This window comes from Juglans regia, chromosome 4 (assembly GCF_001411555.2).
Source record: "Juglans regia cultivar Chandler chromosome 4, Walnut 2.0, whole genome shotgun sequence".
Lineage (NCBI taxonomy): Eukaryota > Viridiplantae > Streptophyta > Magnoliopsida > Fagales > Juglandaceae > Juglans > Juglans regia.
In genome coordinates, this window is record NC_049904.1 from 28,481,533 (window position 1) to 28,500,224 (window position 18,692).

At 36.0% G+C, this 18,692-nt stretch overlaps 3 protein-coding genes and 1 non-coding gene across 7 annotated transcripts; 2 read left to right on the forward strand and 2 right to left on the reverse strand.

Annotated features, from left to right (window-relative positions):
- Positions 1–574: 574 nt before the first annotated feature.
- On the reverse strand, positions 575–4,754 carry LOC109006445 (peptidyl-prolyl cis-trans isomerase FKBP17-1, chloroplastic). 3 transcript variants are annotated; one of them, XM_018985723.2, is made up of 5 exons: positions 4,398–4,754; positions 3,487–3,609; positions 3,174–3,201; positions 1,902–2,008; positions 1,063–1,430 (listed from the first exon to the last, which is right to left on the reverse strand). In XM_018985723.2, the coding sequence occupies exons 1-5, from the start codon at positions 4,728–4,730 to the stop codon at positions 1,308–1,310; spliced, it is 714 nt and encodes a 237-aa protein (XP_018841268.1). In that variant the 5' UTR covers positions 4,731–4,754; the 3' UTR covers positions 1,063–1,307. The 3 variants fall into 3 exon arrangements, 2 of the variants coding, with proteins under 2 accessions (XP_018841269.1, XP_018841268.1); XR_004801423.1 differs by lacking the exon at positions 3,174–3,201 and adding an exon at positions 575–780 and having other exon boundaries at positions 881–1,430; positions 3,487–4,751; XM_018985724.2 differs by lacking the exon at positions 3,174–3,201 and having other exon boundaries at positions 1,045–1,430; positions 1,902–2,018.
- Positions 4,755–4,815: 61 nt separating this feature from the next.
- TRNAK-UUU lies at positions 4,816–4,888 on the reverse strand. The gene has a single exon. It is a non-coding gene; the product is annotated as a tRNA-Lys (tRNA).
- Positions 4,889–5,977: 1,089 nt separating this feature from the next.
- Positions 5,978–14,076, forward strand: LOC109006447 (exocyst complex component EXO84C-like). The gene is made up of 7 exons (XM_018985725.2): positions 5,978–6,226; positions 7,143–7,237; positions 8,010–9,063; positions 9,986–10,507; positions 11,400–11,588; positions 13,336–13,472; positions 13,556–14,076. The coding sequence occupies exons 1-7, from the start codon at positions 6,131–6,133 to the stop codon at positions 13,797–13,799; spliced, it is 2,337 nt and encodes a 778-aa protein (XP_018841270.2). The 5' UTR covers positions 5,978–6,130; the 3' UTR covers positions 13,800–14,076.
- Positions 14,077–14,715: 639 nt separating this feature from the next.
- LOC109006448 (ribonuclease H2 subunit C) lies at positions 14,716–18,569 on the forward strand. Of its 2 annotated transcripts, none has more exons than XM_018985727.2 (4): positions 14,716–15,236; positions 15,327–15,419; positions 17,267–17,448; positions 18,195–18,569. In XM_018985727.2, the coding sequence occupies exons 1-4, from the start codon at positions 15,077–15,079 to the stop codon at positions 18,261–18,263; spliced, it is 504 nt and encodes a 167-aa protein (XP_018841272.1). In that variant the 5' UTR covers positions 14,716–15,076; the 3' UTR covers positions 18,264–18,569. The 2 variants fall into 2 exon arrangements, with proteins under 2 accessions (XP_018841272.1, XP_018841274.1); XM_018985729.2 differs by having other exon boundaries at positions 14,720–15,236; positions 18,248–18,508.
- Positions 18,570–18,692: the final 123 nt, after the last annotated feature.

Here is an 18,692-nt window from a genome sequence, read left to right on the forward strand (position 1 = left end):
AACTTTGTTATACATTTCGTTTTATTTTCTTTTAACTTATAATGGTGGAGCGAATAAATAAAACCTGTTTGCTTTCAAAAATCAAAATTATATTTTTGTAATAGATAGGCCTAGTGATTGTGTGGTTGTGACCATGATTCCACTTTAACAGGCCTAGTGGACTCCCATGACACCTAGAATAAATGGTTATTATATAAGGAAGGATGAATTTTGTAGCTGACTAAATAAACTGATTTCTTTCTAAAAAAAAAAAAAAACTTGTTTTAGTATCATTTCTTCAATCAGATAGAATCAAATCTGGCCACAACCTCTACGTATGGGAGGGAAAGAACAGTGTGGCCCAATACTTTGTGGGCCGGGCCGATTATATGAGTTTGCTCTTAGGAATTTCTGTTGAACCGCGAAATCCTTTCTGTTCTCCAGTTTGACCGGTTTTTACAACAGAACCGGATATCAAACAGCTATATTCTAAAGAAAAATTCTATGTATCATCACTTTTACCATCAACCACTTGACACTTCTTAATTTCTTGACGTGGTTTCAAATGATTGGCCTATAAGTAGAACATAAGAAATCATCTTCAATCATTTAACGGCACATCACAAAATGGTAAGTAGCATTATTTATCATATTGACAAATTTCAAACCATCAATCTCTACTCACGGTTTTTGAAATGGAATTAATGGAAATGAGAAGGCATACCCTCGAGGGAACTCCGACCCAGAAAGTTTGGAGGAAGTGGTCCTTGCAACAAGATTTCTGCACGTTACATTGTCTCTCTGAATGTGGCAGAGGCATAAGTGTATGTGATGTTAAATATAAAAATGAGGTTTGGAGAGTTGCACAGAAGAAAAAAAATGAATGGATGATCAAACTTACTGTAAGAACAGATAAGATGTCTGTCTGGCACCAAGTGATATATGATGCCCTCATATTGGACCCCCGAAGCCTGAAACAACCCTGCATTCTCGCGCGCCAATGTACTTGTGATAAGTCTTGTAGAAAAGAACATTTTGGTAAGTAAAAAATCACCCCCAAAATCATATCCCATCATAGTGGAATAAACTATAAACAATCCATTTTGGTATTTGGACGTTGCCAATCAGTCTGTACATTGCAGTTTCGACAAAATATGAGTCTTGCTAGGGACACGGACCCTTGTACATGGGGTTGTGTCCCTAACCTTTATGAGAAAATATTATACCTAGAGCCTAGAGGCTGTCACAAGTCTGATTTCCAATCATGTAGAACAACATTTATAATAAGCTAGCGCTGTAAAAAGCAAAGCTGTTTACAGTATTCTACTTCACTGATGCCTTAGACTGACCAACTCAATATCAAATATGAGAGTCCCCAATGTTGAGCCTTCTCCATTGGCAAGACGAGTTGGATTGAAAATGGTAGTAAACAGCCTCTGCCTGTCAAAATACTGAAAAGCAAAGGGGGAAAAAAGCAGGCACATTTCAATAAAATATCAGAAAATAGAGTTCATGCAAAGCCTATCCCCATTGCGTAGTGTACCGTTGTGTATATATAAATAACTAGTACATTAGGTCATTTCATGAAATATGTTGATTCATTCTCTCAGTTTTTTTCTACTGTGCAATACTCCAAACCTCATTTTTCATATTTAACATAATATACACTGTCCTAAATCCAACTCTGAGAATCAATTTCATAATGTTTTTACATTTTCTACTTTTTTAAAAAGGACACTTAATAGTTTGGGGGTGAAAACCCAGATAACATGTGGATATGATAACAAGCAAATAAGAAATAAGCATTCCCCCCAAAGGAAAAGTTTGAGCCACTTTATGTACAAACATAGGAATAGAAAAACATCTACCAGAACAACCAATCAGCAAAAATAAAAGTGGTAGACAGAGAATAGAGGAAATACATTAGGTGGTATCGGCTCCTGTGAGGTGCTCTGATACCCTTGGGATGGAGGGATGACGACTCTACGAATACCACCTACTTTCATTGATCTCACAGCTGCTTCTATCCCTGAAATTACCTGCACATATATTAGATATATTGGTATAGAGAGCTTCTCTGTTTGCAAAATAATCCGTTCAACCAAAATAGTCTAGAAGACAGAAAAGAAGGAAGTTACCGACAGTTTCACCAATCATGAATGTCCTATTACTTTAGAATGGCTACATATCATAAACTACATTTTTTTAACAACTCTATTCTAAGGCCTCTACACCACACACCATCCAAAGCAACTCTCTCTCTTTTATTTTTTATATCGGTACATATCATAAACTACTTGTATATACCATTTTTTTTAAAACCAATATACAAAGCAACTTCTTCTCCACACACGCACACACATATATAGAGAGCAGGAAGCCAGCCCTAGGCAAACAAGAAAGCGTGACAGGGTCTTCCAGTGGTTTTCACTAGTGTCATACAACTATACCAACTCCTGTCACAATTTAACATCCACAATAGTGCTATGCACACAAAAAAGGCAGAGTTTCTCTCAAATAAAGGCAATATTGGCTTAAGTTTATTTTATTCAGCAAATATACATAGAGAATATGAATGCTGATTTAACAGACAGCAATATCATTTAAGCATTCAGGGAGACAGCTACAAAAGTATGACGGCAAAAGCAGAATAATTGTTATGGAAATTCTTGTAGTGGAAATTGAATGACATTCCTAGATTTTTGTACAGACCTGTACAACTAATAAACAAATTGGAAGTCGTCTTAAAATACATCCTTCCCAGCTACAACAGCTGTGAGGCCCACCATCAGTTTCACCAATGATTAATAGTTTCTCCCAAAAGATTTAACTAACGGATAAAAGCACTTTACAAATTAAAAAGATCATAAGCAAATAAAAATCAATAGAAAAAAATAAAAAATTACTCTTGGATATGAGAAACTATGAAAATGGAAAAAAAACACCAACTCTTAAGCGTTTAAATTGAAATGGCCCTGTGAATCAGGCATGCTCAGCAACAATGAGTAGGGTCGGTGGTGGTGAGGTATTGGGTAAAATGAGATGCCTTTGTGAGTGGGTGTGTGTGTGTGTGCCAGTGGAGAAACAATGATAGAAGGAGTGAGTACTTTGGCTTCCCTTTTCGGCTCTAAAGATTTATTTTCAATTAATGCTCTGATGACCATTTAGTAACAGGAAAAGAGAGGAGTACTTGCCTTTTGAAGTCATATCATGTTTTATAGCCTTCCTTGCAATCAAAAGATATATAAACAAATGGTAAGACAAAAGAAGAAATAATGCTGCAGCCATATGCAACCATTTCATCAAGATTGCCACGAAAAAACAGAAGTCGTAATGCATGATAACATTCCTTTTCACTCACTGGGAAACTTTTACGAGGAACAAAAAGGTGCAAAAAAACAAACTTTGCCAAGTATGTTACCGGATTCACCATAATCATATCTTACAATTATTAAATAAATGTCTCTACAAATGATAACTAATTTGAGTAATGATATCAGGACTTACTTTCCCAGAGCCAAGGAAAAACACAAATGGAATTGGTTCACCATTTTCATCTTTGTGATCATATGTTGAATCAAAGCGCCAACCTTGTTTTGCTGCCAATCTTCCATAGTAATGGACTGCAACCTTCACATTCAAACTCAAAAATTGATGGATTAATGGATGGTCTGCCATATCCTAATTCTCGATTTTACAGAAGATATATCTGAAGTCATAAAGATAAATACTCTACCTCTTGCATATCATACTATCTAAAAAATGCTGCAAAATGCAAGACTTCCGTTGTTGGAGGTATGAAAAAATATATAGCAGTCATCATCCAATGGTTTTGGTCATAGGCTGCAATAGTCATGAGTCCGAATACACATACTGATTTACTTGTCAATTAAGTGCACCATTGTAAGTTACATAGAGCCACAGTTCCAAAACACATTGAAAGCCATGTCCCTCATGCAGGAGCCAGATAAAAACAGATCAATGAGCTTGTAACTACATGTATACATGTAAGGTAAATAATCACGGTGAGAAGGACGGTATTTGGTGAATTAATATTATTATTCTTTTTTATTGTAAATTGCTACCTGACATTGGCTAAAGTCGGCACTAGAAAGTTCTGTAGCAGTCTCACTGATTGTATCCACTTCCTGCCCCTTGTCAATTTCACAATTTTCCTTACCATTTTACCACACAAATCTTACATTTTAAGATTTAAGGTAACACAGCACGAAGTTAGTTGTTAGAGTGATGAGTCGCAACAAAAATTTCTTATCACTTCGGCAGCGGATTTAGAAGATTTCAATATTTTCTATCACTTCAATCGGAGCCTTAGAATGCGAGAAAAACTGAATCAATATTATGTAAGAGGTTTAAATTCAATATGAAATGTATAATTAGCGTTATTAGAGAATAATGACCTGGTCGCCATCCCGCGGTACATCTCCGGAACCAAAGCGGAGGTCCAATACCTTAACGCCGCCTGAATTGGGGAGCTCGGAGAACTCCAATGCAGCGGACTTTGAAGAAGAAGCAGCAGAAGACGAGAAAACAAGTGTTGGGAAAGCAGTGGAGAATAGAGAGAGAGATAGAGCTGCTCTTCTACTTGTTTTTGGCGAAGATGAAGATGAAGATGAAGAAGAAGAAGAAGAAGAAGAAACCAAGGTTGTAGCCGAGACCGCATTGGAGGGTGATTTTGGATGGTGGGGGAGAGGGGGTGATTGTACTGCCGCGGAACACTGAATCACAGTCATATCTTCAGCAGACAGCTGCCTCTGAAATGAGTAAGCCGAGGAGGGAGTGGATATATAAACAAATAGACGTTTTTAAACTTCAAAACGCCGTCTGTGGGATTCGAACCCACGACCACGTGGTTAAAAGCCACGCGCTCTACCGACTGAGCTAAGACGGCTTGTTTGTATTGGTTAGACCTCACTCATATCTTAACAAAAGGTACTAGAACGTTGGACTTTTTTAAAAGCACCACCCCCCTTTGGTTTAGGTATGTTTGGCAAGTGAGAGTACCTCAAGTACTCTCACTACTATTCTTTATTTTATTATTACTTTTTATCTATTTTTTTATTATTTATTACTTTTCACCTACTTTTTACTACTATTCAATATTTTATTATTACTTTTTCATTACTATTTACAAACATTCTTAATACTTCTCACTACCCAAACATATCCTAGTGTCAGCCGTTAACCTAAAATGTTATAATTATAATTATGAGTATATAAATATTACGTAATTATTTTTAAAAGATAAATAAATAAAAAATTTATATAGAAAAAAATTAATTTTTTAATAATAAATTTCACTTTTTTTTAAAACGATTACAAGTATTTGCGTACTCCATATCTTTAGGTAGTATTACTCAAATGTTTTTTTTTAACAAATAGAAATATAAAAAAATTACAAAAAATAAAAATTTTTAGTTTGATGTAGTATATTATATTACGAATTTCTTTTTCTTTTTTTTTTTTGTGTCACTAATTTCCTAACTTTATATTCTCCTTCCACGCCAATAATTTTTAGAAGAAATTACGTACCATTGATTGGATTAAGCTTATTATAATTGGAGTGTTGTGATCATATACATTTTTTTTCTCAAATAAATAGTAGTTATTCAATAAATATTTCAAGGCATTAGAATACAAGAGTTGAAGCTCTGTAATCATCCCCAAGGACCAAAACATTCATATTACTTTAATTTACTGTATTTAAATTAAAAATATTAATATTTTATTGTAAAACAAATGATAAATTTATTATTATTTTATAATACTATTTAAATGAAGGGTGATCATATAAAATTAAAATTATTTTTTAATAAAATGGTATGATTATATTATTTGATTTAAAATGAATTGTAAAATAAATAAATAAAAATTAGAGATGTATAATTGTCCTTTTTTAAAAAAGAGTTAAAAATGGTCGTGTCGGTTGGACCGTTGCCGTTCTCTAACGACATAGGATAGGACAAGTTCACAAGGCCTGAGTGCCCAAACTCGCCAGCTACTAAAGGGACAAACCGTGCGCGTCCCTCTCCCTGTCCCTCTCCCTCCCACTCGAAAATTGAAATCAGTGACTGAGGATTGGGTAACCGTTGAGAAGAAGACGAAGGAGAGGAAAGGCAGACTGTGTTTCAAAATGGAGAGCAGTGAAGAAGAAGAAGACTTCCCCTCAATTGAAAGAATCGTCCCACAGTCGAAGGTCGATTCCCTTTACCAATCCCACACTGAGAAGGTCTACTCATCTCCCCTCTTTACCTTCCCATTTCCAACCTCCATGTTCAGTAACATCCAATGTGTCTCGAATCTCACTGTTGTTGGTTTTTGGCTGTATGAGAATTATCTATTCCCAATTTAGTCGTTGAGTTATGTTGTTTCTTTATTGGCGTGTGTGCTTGAACAAAGTTCTTTGCTTTCTTTTGATCTGGGTTCCATCGGAGAAAAAGTTTCAGTTTTCGGCCTCTGGGTAAATACTATTTCAAGTTACTTCTGCTCATGAAGTGAATGGATTGGACTTCTTGTGCCTTTCGATACATAGTTTTACGCTGCACCGTCTCCAATTAACGATTATAGCGCGATAACAACATTGGAAACTCTGCCCTGAGAAAGTTCATAGCTCTCCTTAGTCTTGATTTGCATCATTTTTGGATCAAAGATTGCTTTCTTTTATCTGGGTCTTTAATATTTTAATGTAAGTTGTCCAGAAAGCACGTATATTTTCTCATGGGTTGTCTTCCAATGCATTAACACTCTTTTGAATTACACGCGTTTGAGAATGATGCATAAGTAGATATTTTTCTGTTTCTGATTAAAGTAAATGGTGCATTTTACTTCTTTCTTCAAGAGGTGAATATATGCTCTTTTTATTGATATTATGCTCTACCGGTTTGATATAATTGTATGTCTATGTTCGCTTTTAGTTTGATGCTTCTGTAACTTAAATAAGTATTGTATGCGTTTTATGGGTAAGCAAGGATGCTGATGTGAAATCATGCTCCCTATTTTGAGAGTTTAGCTGGGATAACAATTTCTAGAGTGGGCGATCTTTTTCTTCCCCCACTTTCTACGATGAATTTTGTTGGTTTCAAGCACTAGAATTATAGTATTACTTTGGGGGTTGTACTAACTTAGCTTATTGTTTATCTGTCCAGGGGATAAGAAATCTTTGTTGTGAGCTCTTGGATTTAAAGGATGCCGTGGAGAACTTATGTGGCAACATGCACACAAAGTACTTAGCTTTCTTGAGGTAATATAAATGTCTGTTTCCATCTCAAAACACCGTATCATGAGCAAGTACATAGATGAAGAGTAATAGTCCCGACCCACCTGCAGCATTGAAACACACTACGCTCCTTTTATTTATGTCTTATATATTTTCTAGAAGTGTTTTCTGTATTTTTCTATGTTTGGCACAACTGAAAATTGCTAGTCAAAGGAAAATAGTTTTATTTTCATTTTACAATTATACCAGAAAAGGCAGAAAAGGGCCGACACTTTGCTCTAACACCGCATTCTTCCTCCTCTTCTCTGCACTGCTGCCACCATCTCCCTTACTTCTGAAGATGAGTAGAGCTTATTAGGAAGAATAAGAAACTCATATTATACATTCATAACTCACCTTTATCTGGTAATAAATGGAAGCCATGTTACTCATTTGATATGGGTAATTTAATGAGTGAGAGAATTATGCTTTAGTCCCTGTGGCAACATTCTTGACAGATAGCACTGATAGGATTCTGAATCCACTATAAGGACCTTGGGGATGTCACCTTAGTGACCCTGTCAATGGTATGAGAAAATGTCCTTTCGTCAGACCACAGGAAAAGGTTGTGCCTTATTGCCGAGGTGCTGGAATCTGTTCTTAAGTTTAACGGTATGAGCCGGAGCATGGGTGTGAGATTTCAAGCAATTTCAAATATGGAAGTTACAACATAAATTTTATTTTCTTTAATCATTTGGGTTTGTAACATTATGTAAGATCCATGTACATGTGATCTCATTATAATGATAAATTGTAGGATATATGAAGAGGCTGTGGAAATGGAACTTGAATTAATTGAGCTGCGAAAGCATATTTCAGCTCAAGGGATCCTTGTGCAGGATTTAATGACTGGTGTATGCCGTGAATTGGAAAAGTGGAAGTTATCTATTGGTGACAACCATGAATCTGATCATGACCCAGAAATTCCCGAACTCCAAGATCCCTTGCCAAGTGAAAAAGATGATGGGAAGATAATATTTTTGGAGAATGTTGATGTTCTTTTGGCTGAACATAAAGTTGAAGAAGCATTAGAGGCTCTGGATGCTGAAGAGAGAGATTCTTCAGAGTTGAAAGACTCGGGGGATACTTCAACCGGTGTAGTGTCAGAGTTCAAATCTACTTTTTTGAAAAGAAAATCAATGCTTGAAGATCAATTAGTTCATATTATTGAACAGCCTTCTTCTGGTGTTCTGGAAATGAAGAAGGCCTTATCTGGATTGATAAAACTTGGAAAAGGTCCTTTGGCACATCAGTTACTGCTAGAATCTTATGGATTACGCCTCCAAAAGAACATTGAGGTTCTTCTTCCCTCATGTTGTGTCTGTCCAAAAACATTTTCTGCTACATTATCTAAACTTGTATTTTCTATAATTTCAATGACAAAAAAGGAGTCTGCTTCAATATTTGGGGACAATCCTATTTATACTAACAAAATTGTTCAATGGGCTGAGAGGGAAATTGAATATTTTGTACGCTTGGTGAAAGAGAACGCACCCTCTTCTGAGACAGTTTCTGCACTACGAGCTGCAAGCATTTGTGTTCAGTCTAGTCTCAACTACTGCTTAATGTTGGAATCACAAGGCCTGAAACTGTCAAAATTACTTTTGGTGGTTTTACGGACATACATTGAAGAAGTCCTAGAGTTGAATTTCAGACGGGCTAGAAGACTGCTCTTCAATTTGGTAGAACTTGATGAGAGCTTGCTATTCTCACCTCTCTTTGCAGATTCATTGTCTGCATTTGCAACATCATCAGAGTCAGAAAGCTGCATTATTGTTGATAGTGGAATGAGATTTATGTACATTGTTGAAGTAAGTTGCTCTCTTTCACTATGATTTGGCAATCATTAAAGTAATTAATTTTATCTTTGTTCTCTCACCACAACAAGCACTTAATAAATTAGCTTATGCATGGTGCCAACAAGTTTTACTCATATAAATAACCTGAAACATTACTTGTCAAAAAGATAACCTGAAAATTAAGATCATTAAACTTGGATCATATGTGTTTTTTTCTCCTTTTGAGAGAACAAGTGAGACATACATTGACCTGGAAAGAGCACAATTCAATGAGTAGACCATGTGATTTTATCTTTCTCCCTTAGGAAAAAATTAATGGAAAAGGTGCTAGAGAAAATATAAATTATCTCGAATTGATTCATTGAAGCCTTACTTTCTACACCTCTTAGGAAATGGGGCCTTCCTGACCCTGGTTATTTGATCATATTGTGATACCAGTAACTGGGTATTCGCATGGTGAGGTTTGGCATCGCTATTGTTCAACTGGAGTTCATTAAATCTCTAGAGGTGTTCTTGATCTGCTGCAGTTCATGGTGGTACTTGTGAAACTGTGTTTCCATCCTAAGGCTTTGATGCAGAATATTTAGTTACATTAATTCAATACTAATCCAAGCATTTCAAATTATATATTTAAACTTATGAACACTTGAATTTCTAATTTTATCTCTTCAGTAAGTGGTGTCTATGACAATGTGTCCATTTTGTTCACTTGAGAATTGAATTTTAGTCAGTAGTCATTGTGGTATGTTCAGAATTCAAAGGTTGCACTTGCTCTCTCTCTCTCTCTCTACACACAAGCGCGCGCAGTCTGGAAGTGCTTTCTTGCATAAGAAGTACATTTACAGCATCAATGTCAATAAGTCTTTGGATACTTACAACTCCGTTTTTAGTGTCCCAGTTCTCAATTTATAATGTGATATAAATTTCATTTCAGGATATACTGGAACAGCTAACCCCCTTGGCCATTATGCATTTTGGAGGAAGTGTATTAAGTAGAATATCACAGCTGTTTGATAAATACATGGATGCTTTGATCAAAGCTCTACCAGGCCCCTCTGATGATGATAATCTTACAGAGCTGAAAGAAACTATACCCTTTAGAGCTGAAACAGATTCAGAACAACTTGCAATATTGGCAATAGCATTCACCATTTTTGACAAACTATTACCAAATGCCGTAATGATTACTTGGAAGCGGCAAAATGAAAACAGCGAACCAAAAAATGGACCAACTGAAAACACTGTGCCTAGTGCAAGCTCTACAATAGAATTAAAGGATTGGAAACGCCATCTTCAGCACTTGTTTGACAAGCTGAGAGATCACTTCTGCCGGCAGTATGTTGTAAGTTTCATCTATGCAAGCGAAGGGAAAACACGATTAAATGCACGGTTTTACTTGAACACTGGAGAGGATCTGTATTGGGGTTCTGATCCTCTGCCTTCACTTCCATTTCAGGTTATCCCTGTGTCTTTTGTTGTAATGTTTTTTCTGTGGTCCTTTGACGCTGAACTTTGTGTGTCCAAGGTTTCCATTTGATGATTTTTTCCTTTGTTTTAATGGTTTTATACATTATTGTTACTGCCCTATATCAAAATTCAAAACTCTTGTAATAACAATAGCATTTCCTTTCAAGATAATTAGTAAATCATTTGGTTTTGTGTTATTTCTATAATCTTATCTGTATTGAATAATTAAAACATCTCCACTAGTTCTACAGATAAAAAATTAAATCTCCATCAGTTATTTTAAATGGATATTTGAATATTAATATGTAGTTGTGTGCGCGGTGAAAGTAAATACTTGTTGCCAACTCTAATTAATTGATGAGGATCAATGTTTGTTGAGTTTAGTTGAGTCAATCTATAATCGTGTGCGTGCATTTGCTCCTTTCCTCATGTTGAGTCAATCTATAATCGTGTGCGTACATTTGATCACATTCCGAGAAACTTACTTAAATGTGTACTTTTAAATGGTCTAGTGGTATGATTCTCACTTAGGGTGCGAGAGGTCCCGAGTTCAATTCTTGGAATGCCCCATCTTTTATTTCTCTTCCATACACAATGCTCTTGTTTATGTCCTGTATACTTGGGCCTTTGTCTATTTTATGATCAATAAATTTTGTTTGCTGATAAAAAAAATACATTATCTTGTATACCTCCCATGTACTCGTATTGTGCCCCTTCTACGCTTCTAATAAGTTTCATGTACTTATCAAAGAAAAAGGTTAGAAATGTTGTCATGCCACCATTTTCTTGCTTTAGGCATATAACTTTATGGAATTGTACATGTGTCTTGCCACCAATTATCTTGTGCAGTGGTAATACTGAGATTTCTGCTGCTATTGCAGGCATTATTTGCTAAGCTTCAGCAGTTAGCAACTGTGGCTGGTGATGTGCTACCGGAAAAAGAGAAACTGCAGAAAATTTTGCTAGCCAGGCTAACAGAGACAGTTATAATATGGTTGTCTGATGAGCAAGAATTTTGGGTGGTGTTTGAGGATGATTCCGCTCCCCTTCAACCACTTGGTTTGCAGCAGGTACTTGCTTCCTTCCAAATTGTACTTTTTTCTATCAAACTTTTTAAATACAAGTAAAAATAGAACTTATTTTTATTATGCATAAATAAGATGTTCTATTGAATCTCATTCAAAAGCTTCCTAACTATGATTTGAGCTCTGACACTGTTTGGAATACAAGTAGAAGATGATATGGATTTGTTGACACGTCAATGTTCAAATAGCTAGGATATAGTATGAGAGGGATATGTCAATTGATTAATTAGCATCTTTTTAGATATCTTTAATGTTGATCTTATGTTTTAAAAATTAAATGACAAGCTTCAAAACATTTTGAAAAAACACCTATGCTTTAAAAGCAATATCGAATAGCAAAGAAGCACGATCAAGCTCCATAAAAATGATACTTGGGATACAAAAAAACCATCACCGATATGTGGAAAGAACAGTTTCAATTTTTATAGTCCATCAAGTGAAACACTTACAGTCTCAATAGTTCACCAAGTAGCCCCCCTAGAAATGCCCCACATCTTGCTTGCTCATTTTAGTCTTCACTATTCCTTGTTAAAATGTGAGAATGATATGTACAACCACTAAGGGGATGCTTGGGGAATGAGATGAGATGAAAAATATGTGAATAGTAGTGAAATGGTTTGAGTTATGATGTTTTATGGGGGTTTTGGAAAAAAAGAGAGAAACAATTGAATAAAAATATTATAAATTTAAAATATTGTTAGAATATAATTTTCTAATATTATTTTTGTTTTGGGATTTGAAAAAGTTTTGAATTGTTTTTGTCTTTTGTTTGAAAGTTTATGAAAGTTGTAATGATTAGGTAATGATTAGATGAAAAATTGATGATTTGAAATTAAAAAGTATTTGTGTTTGAGTGATGTTTTGGAAGGAAATGAGATGACACCATCCCATCTTCCAAACAACCCCTAATTCTTTAGCACATATAAAAGACACTCTCTTCCTCAATTGTGAAAAAGGAACACGTATGCCAAATTCTCTTGCAAAATGATGTTGAAAAAAGTTGTTTCAAAACTTGAAGGCTAAAACTTTGAAGCATAGGTGCTGAAGAGCCATGGACATACCACAAAACCTTTGCTCCAAGATCCACCTATCTCATAAGGAGTCAAAAGGTATCAAACACACCCGTAGATCCTGGAAAACCATCATACTCTACATTCACAATCTTTGGGATTTGGGAAGTATCTTCTTATAAATATTTTGCTCATCCCTGCGTGGAGGAACACAATTTTGAGCCTCTTAAAGCCATTGGTAGCTGTAATGCATAGATGGATGAGAGAGAGTTTCGTGGTAGTGCAGCTGAGATGAGAGAAACAAAAAGTGTCCATGCTGACTATGTCTGAAATTTGGAGTTATTTTTTAATTGATGATATTCAGAGACATCAGATATATCTGGTTGTGTCCAAGTCATACCCATACCTGATGTGTTGGAAAATGACATTCTAGAGGCTTGAAAGTGTCGATGCTTCCTAGCATTCTATGAATAATGTATGAGTATTATATACATTATTCACCCTCTATAGTTATTAATCAAATCTTATCTTATTAAAAAAAAAAGTAATGTATGAGTATTTGCTATTGTTTCTGGTGCTCCATGGCGCGTTTTACCTGCGTGTTGACTCAGTATGTTATTAATTAATGTCATCTAAATTTACCTTTGATAGTGTGAGTGGTCCTAGAGGTGGCTGAGTGATGTCTTCCTTTCTCTCTCTGAAATTTGACTTTGGCTTGGCAGTTAATTCTTGATATGCACTTCACCGTTGAAATTGCACGTTATGCTGGTTACCCATCTCGTCATGTGCACCAGAGTGCATCAGCCATAAATGCTCGTGCAATCAGGACCTTCTCTGCTAGGGGCATAGACCCACAAAGGTACCTTCTGGAATCTCTCTCTGATTTCCTGTCCAGTCTTCCCCCATTGTTTTCACTAGAAACTAAAAGTGCTGTCTCAATAGTGCACTCCCTGAGGATGAGTGGTTTGTTGAAACTGCTAAATTGGCAATAAACAAACTGCTATCAGTAGCATCTGGGTCAGATACATCTGAAGTCGATGAAGATCACATAATTCTGCCTGATGAGATTGTTACGGATTCAGATGACACGGCTTCTTCCCTCTCAACGCTGGAATCTTTTGAGTCTTTTGCTTCTGCAAGTATGGGTGAACTTGATAGCCCTATCTTCACTGATCCTGCAAGCTGAAATTTTCTCATATATAAATAATGGAGGAAAAAACCGGGGACTCAAGTTTCAGCTGTTAACCACTCTGACAGTGGTGTTTCAGAAGGTTAGCTTCAGAGTCATACATGTTGGTAGATTTATCTATCTTTCTGGATCAAGATTTGTACAGGGTAGATTCGGGTTACACAATTCTTCACAATATAGCCTCAGTGAGTTGATGGAAGTATGTTCATTGATGTTGTTCTTGGTCACATTTACATGTATCATGATATCAATAGTTGATACTTTTGAAATGTTACATATAAGCATGATTAGGCTGTTTTCCTCCCCTTTTGATTATTTGACATTTTATACATCAAAATATATATCTGGATTTTTCTATAAGCTATCACCATGATTTACATTCATAGCCCTTTTCTTTCATTCGTTTGCATAAAACCATGTTTTTCTTACCTTTGGATGAGAAATTTGAAAGGCAGTAAGGAAGAGATTGAGAAGCTATGGTAATGACAAAAGCCGAAGCCGATTGAGATCCCAAGCGATTAGGATACCAATAAATAATGGTTAATTGGTTTCAAGGGAGGAGAAAGTCATGTGGTTAAAAGGAAAGAATGGGAAAATCAAAACAGCGTTGACTGTAGGAGGTGGGAATCCATTATAGGGGTACTATTGCATCACAATTTCTTATGATACAAACACTAACATAATTACAGAAAATAAAAGAGGTAGTAAATAATCATGACATGAAACAATTAGGCCTCGTTTAGTTATGCAGTTCAGATGAGATGAGATGAGATGTTTTGTTGAAAGTTGAATAAAATATTATTATAATATTATTTTTTTAATATTATTTTTAATTTATAATTTAAAAAAATTAAATTATTTATTATATTTTGTTTATTATATTCGGCTGGATTGTAGGCGTGGATAACATTTTTCGGCTTCTAGAAAACGGGCCAGATATCCGGACCGAGCATCCGGTTATCCGCCCGGAAACCGGATCAACGGATTACCTGCACGCTTTTTTGAAGTCCAGACTCCAGATCACTGGATAACCGGTTCAGGCCCAGGTTGTAGTGCGGATAACCGGATCCCGCCAGGCTATGACTCCGGATAAAATCCGGCCCGAGCTGGAAATATGTGACACGGCTAGTCCCGCTAGGGTGCACTTGAGACGGAATATAATTGCGCGGGGAAATTGGAAGATCATAAAGGGGGTTAGGGTTTGTTTTATGGGGTCAAGTGGCAAGGTGTACTGAAGAGTAGAGGTGTGAGGTGATATCGAGAAAGGAAGCCTGATGATGTCCGAAGGGAGCACTATAGTAAATCTAACGCAAAGGGAAGGCGGAGACGACTCTGAGTTGGTGGATTTGAGCGGTAAGGTCCACCAGCTTCCTTGTGCCATCAAGTACAACGGACCTTGCTCTGTTTCCAACTTTTTCAAGCCCAGATCCACCGGTAAAACAAGACCCCTAACGCTCCCTCCCTTTCTCTCTGTTGGCATTCCTTTTTTTTTTAGCGCTGTACTGGGTGTTCTTGGTGATACAGGGATTGAGGTTGAAGGCTTGAAGGTGGAGGAAGCTTATTTCAGAGGAAGGAAGTTGCAGGGAACAACGATTCCGCTTTCAACAGGGTATTGCGGTATGCAATTCTTTTTCTCTTTATATTCCTTTCTTCTTATTCGTTTTCATGATTTTCTTGCTTTTTTTTCCTTCTCTCTCTTGGTGTATTTCTTGTATACCCAACGGGTACTTCGACTATGCTATCTCTTTTTTCTCAACTTGATCATTAATGAAACTCATCGTATTTATCGAAAAATATATTTCATATATTTGTTGTACAAATTTTTCGATGCCTTCAATTCCAATGTGCACATTTTTGGGTAGTGATTTTCGCTACAGTTGCTGTTGAAAAAGCTCGGAAATTGGACCGTTTATGTTTACGGTGTGATAACTTCAAGGTGAAGATTGTATACATGGTTTTCCTCCGGTTACAAGTGAGGATTTTTCAATAAAAATATAGAATGCCGTCCTCTTAAAAAAAATGTCTATGGTGTGGGTAATATAATTTGAAGACGAAATGCTCGAGTCTTTGTAATGTGAAGCGGGTGAGAGGAAACACATACGTGTACATGATGTTAATATTAAACTTCATAACGCGTGGCAGAAGTCTTTTTGATAAGAGAAGTATGTCAGAAGTTAAAACAAGCTTATTAGACTTCATACGCATTATTGATGTTCTTTTTTCTTTCTTTTAATTTGGTTTTGAATTTACGCACCTATTGTCTAGGTTATGATGGCTCAAGCTCGTGGCATTTATTTGTTAGAGATCCCTTGTGCTTGTCTATGAGTGTGCCAAGATATGCCCTTGAAGTTTATGCACATGGAGTGTGCCAAGATATGCCCTTGAAGTTTATGCACATGGAATTGATTAATATATGTAATTGACTCTGCAGCTGAGATGAAACATGATATTGGGTGATGCACTGACTTTGCAGTCAGGATACTTAGGAAACCGATAACTTCCCTTAGAGCAAAAGGATCTAAAAGAAATTATAGACTCTCATAGACTTCTAAGAAGTTTTGTCTCCAACCCTTCAAATCCATCGCTTACTTGTTAAGGGATTGGTTCATTTGAGCCGATCAAATCTTGGTTGGATCTATTCTGGTGAAATATTTGCCATTTACTCAGATTCCGCCAATATTCTTTTGGCTTACTTTCGGATCTAGCACATTTATGGTTGGTATTTACAGTAATATTTCCTGGTGGGATAATTAAAATCCCAACTTAAGTTGTGAGCCTAATGATTAGGGAGTTTAGGATATCATTCACCCATGATTGGTTTTGGTAATTGACTCCTCTTTATACATCAGTGCTGCGGTGAGCTCTCTTTCCTTGCCAAACCAATATGATGGTCCAAGACTAAGACAGTAATTTGGGTCATTGCCCTTGTCTTTAAATGTGACTAATAGTAAAATATAATACAACAAAACCTTCATCCTTGAGCATATGCATCATGTTCCGCACTGATGGTTATACTGTTGGCAGCCTTTTCCTTGCTTATCCACTGCTTAAATAGTTTGGACCTTAATTTATCAAAAAATAAATAGTTTGGACCTTCAATGGAGGTGATCTTAGTTCGTTGCGCCGGAACACAGTCACGCAGTGACTCATTTCAGCCCAAATTTATGAATTTGTAGATTTTGGACACCTTTTTTCTTTAATGTCAGGTGTAACATTATATGATTATTTAATCAGAAAAGGGAAAAGAAATCCTGACCACGGCTAAGTTTCTGTGAAAATTTATCACTTTACTTTTATAAGATGTGTTTCGCTTGACTAGATTTATATGATTTGTTAAACAGATTTCTAATTTTTCTATTTGTTGCTGTTGTTTCTATTATTTTGTTTAATTGCTCCTCCAAGTTATATTTGATCTTAATTTTTCTTTAGAAAGGAGTTCCTCTTTCTAAACTAGTCTTCTTCAGGCTTTGTCCTAGGAAAGAAGAATCTTGTTGAGAAAAAAGCTTCTGACATGTCTGATGGAAACTCAAACCGTTGGGAGGTGAATGCAAAATTTGAAAATGTAACATATTGGAATCATGACAGCCTCCCTTCAAGTGACGATGCTTTATTGCGTTCTTTTCACTGGCTCACTGTTGCAAAAGCAGTAAGTTTCTGCTTCATCCCTGTTGTAAAGATGGAAAAGCTCAATACCCAGAAAATGCCACATGTCATTTGTAGAATTATTTGAGTGATATATATGAACTGAGATATAGAATTCAACACAGAAAACAGATATGAAAATGAAATCTTGAGATACCAAGCCGGAGTAAATAATCATGGAAACAAATATGATACTTGGGTCAATTTAAAGCGGCATGCTACTTATAAAAAATTGAGTGGCATTTTGTTCACAATTTTATTCTCACTATAACCAGATAAGCTGTGATTAAAATGCATGGGAACTAATATGTTTGCTTAGGTTTGTTTGGGTGGTATGTTAACTTTGTACTAGTTACAGGATGATGGAAAGGGCCTGATTTTTTAATCTGAAAACCAGGCTTGGAAGTTAAAAGATATTGATTATTTTTGCTGTTAGTATGGGTGAGAATCAGACCAGGGTGGTTTCAATTACATTCATGTAAGCCTCTGCGCTTTTGTAATGAAATTATATCACTTACAAAAAAAACTTATAGTCATGTAAAGATGGGTGTTTAGGAAGCATTTTTCATGACAGCTTTCTCATATCTTTGTAACCGGACTGTTTTGGAGTAGTCTGAAAGCAATTGATTGGATTCCTAAATATTCTTTGCTTGTGATTTATGTAGATGACTATGCATATAAGATACAATTTCTGTCTAAATCTACAACCAATTTGTGGCTATTGCCAGTAATGTTCGTTAACATGATTAGATTCCAGAGGCTCTTCCAGCCACCTTACATGTGGCGTTTGTGCATGATTGCAGCTACACAAGCCGGTGACAGCCGAAGATTTAGTTTCTGCATCCATTGCTCTGCAGAAGATGGACTGATTAATAAACTGCGGGGAGTGTGTTGTCATCTTCAGCCACTGTTGTTTTGCTTGTTCTGAAAAATAGTTCTTTCTACTGAAAATAAAGTAGTTAAGTCCCCTCTCTTTGTTTCTATTTGACTTTTTGTATATCCATTTCTGAGATCGGAATCCTCTAGATTTCTTAAGGTTAATATATTGTATGGATTTCTATCAATTTCAGCAATTTCTTTCAAATTCAAATTCAATGATAGAAATTTTACCACATTTATTTCTTATTTTGAAATTCAAATTAATCTGTTGTGTGGTAGAAATGCTAATGTGGCAAACTCTCTGTCACTGTGTTTGAACTTTGAATGCAATGATTGAGAAAGAAATACACTCACTTCTATCAAGTAATA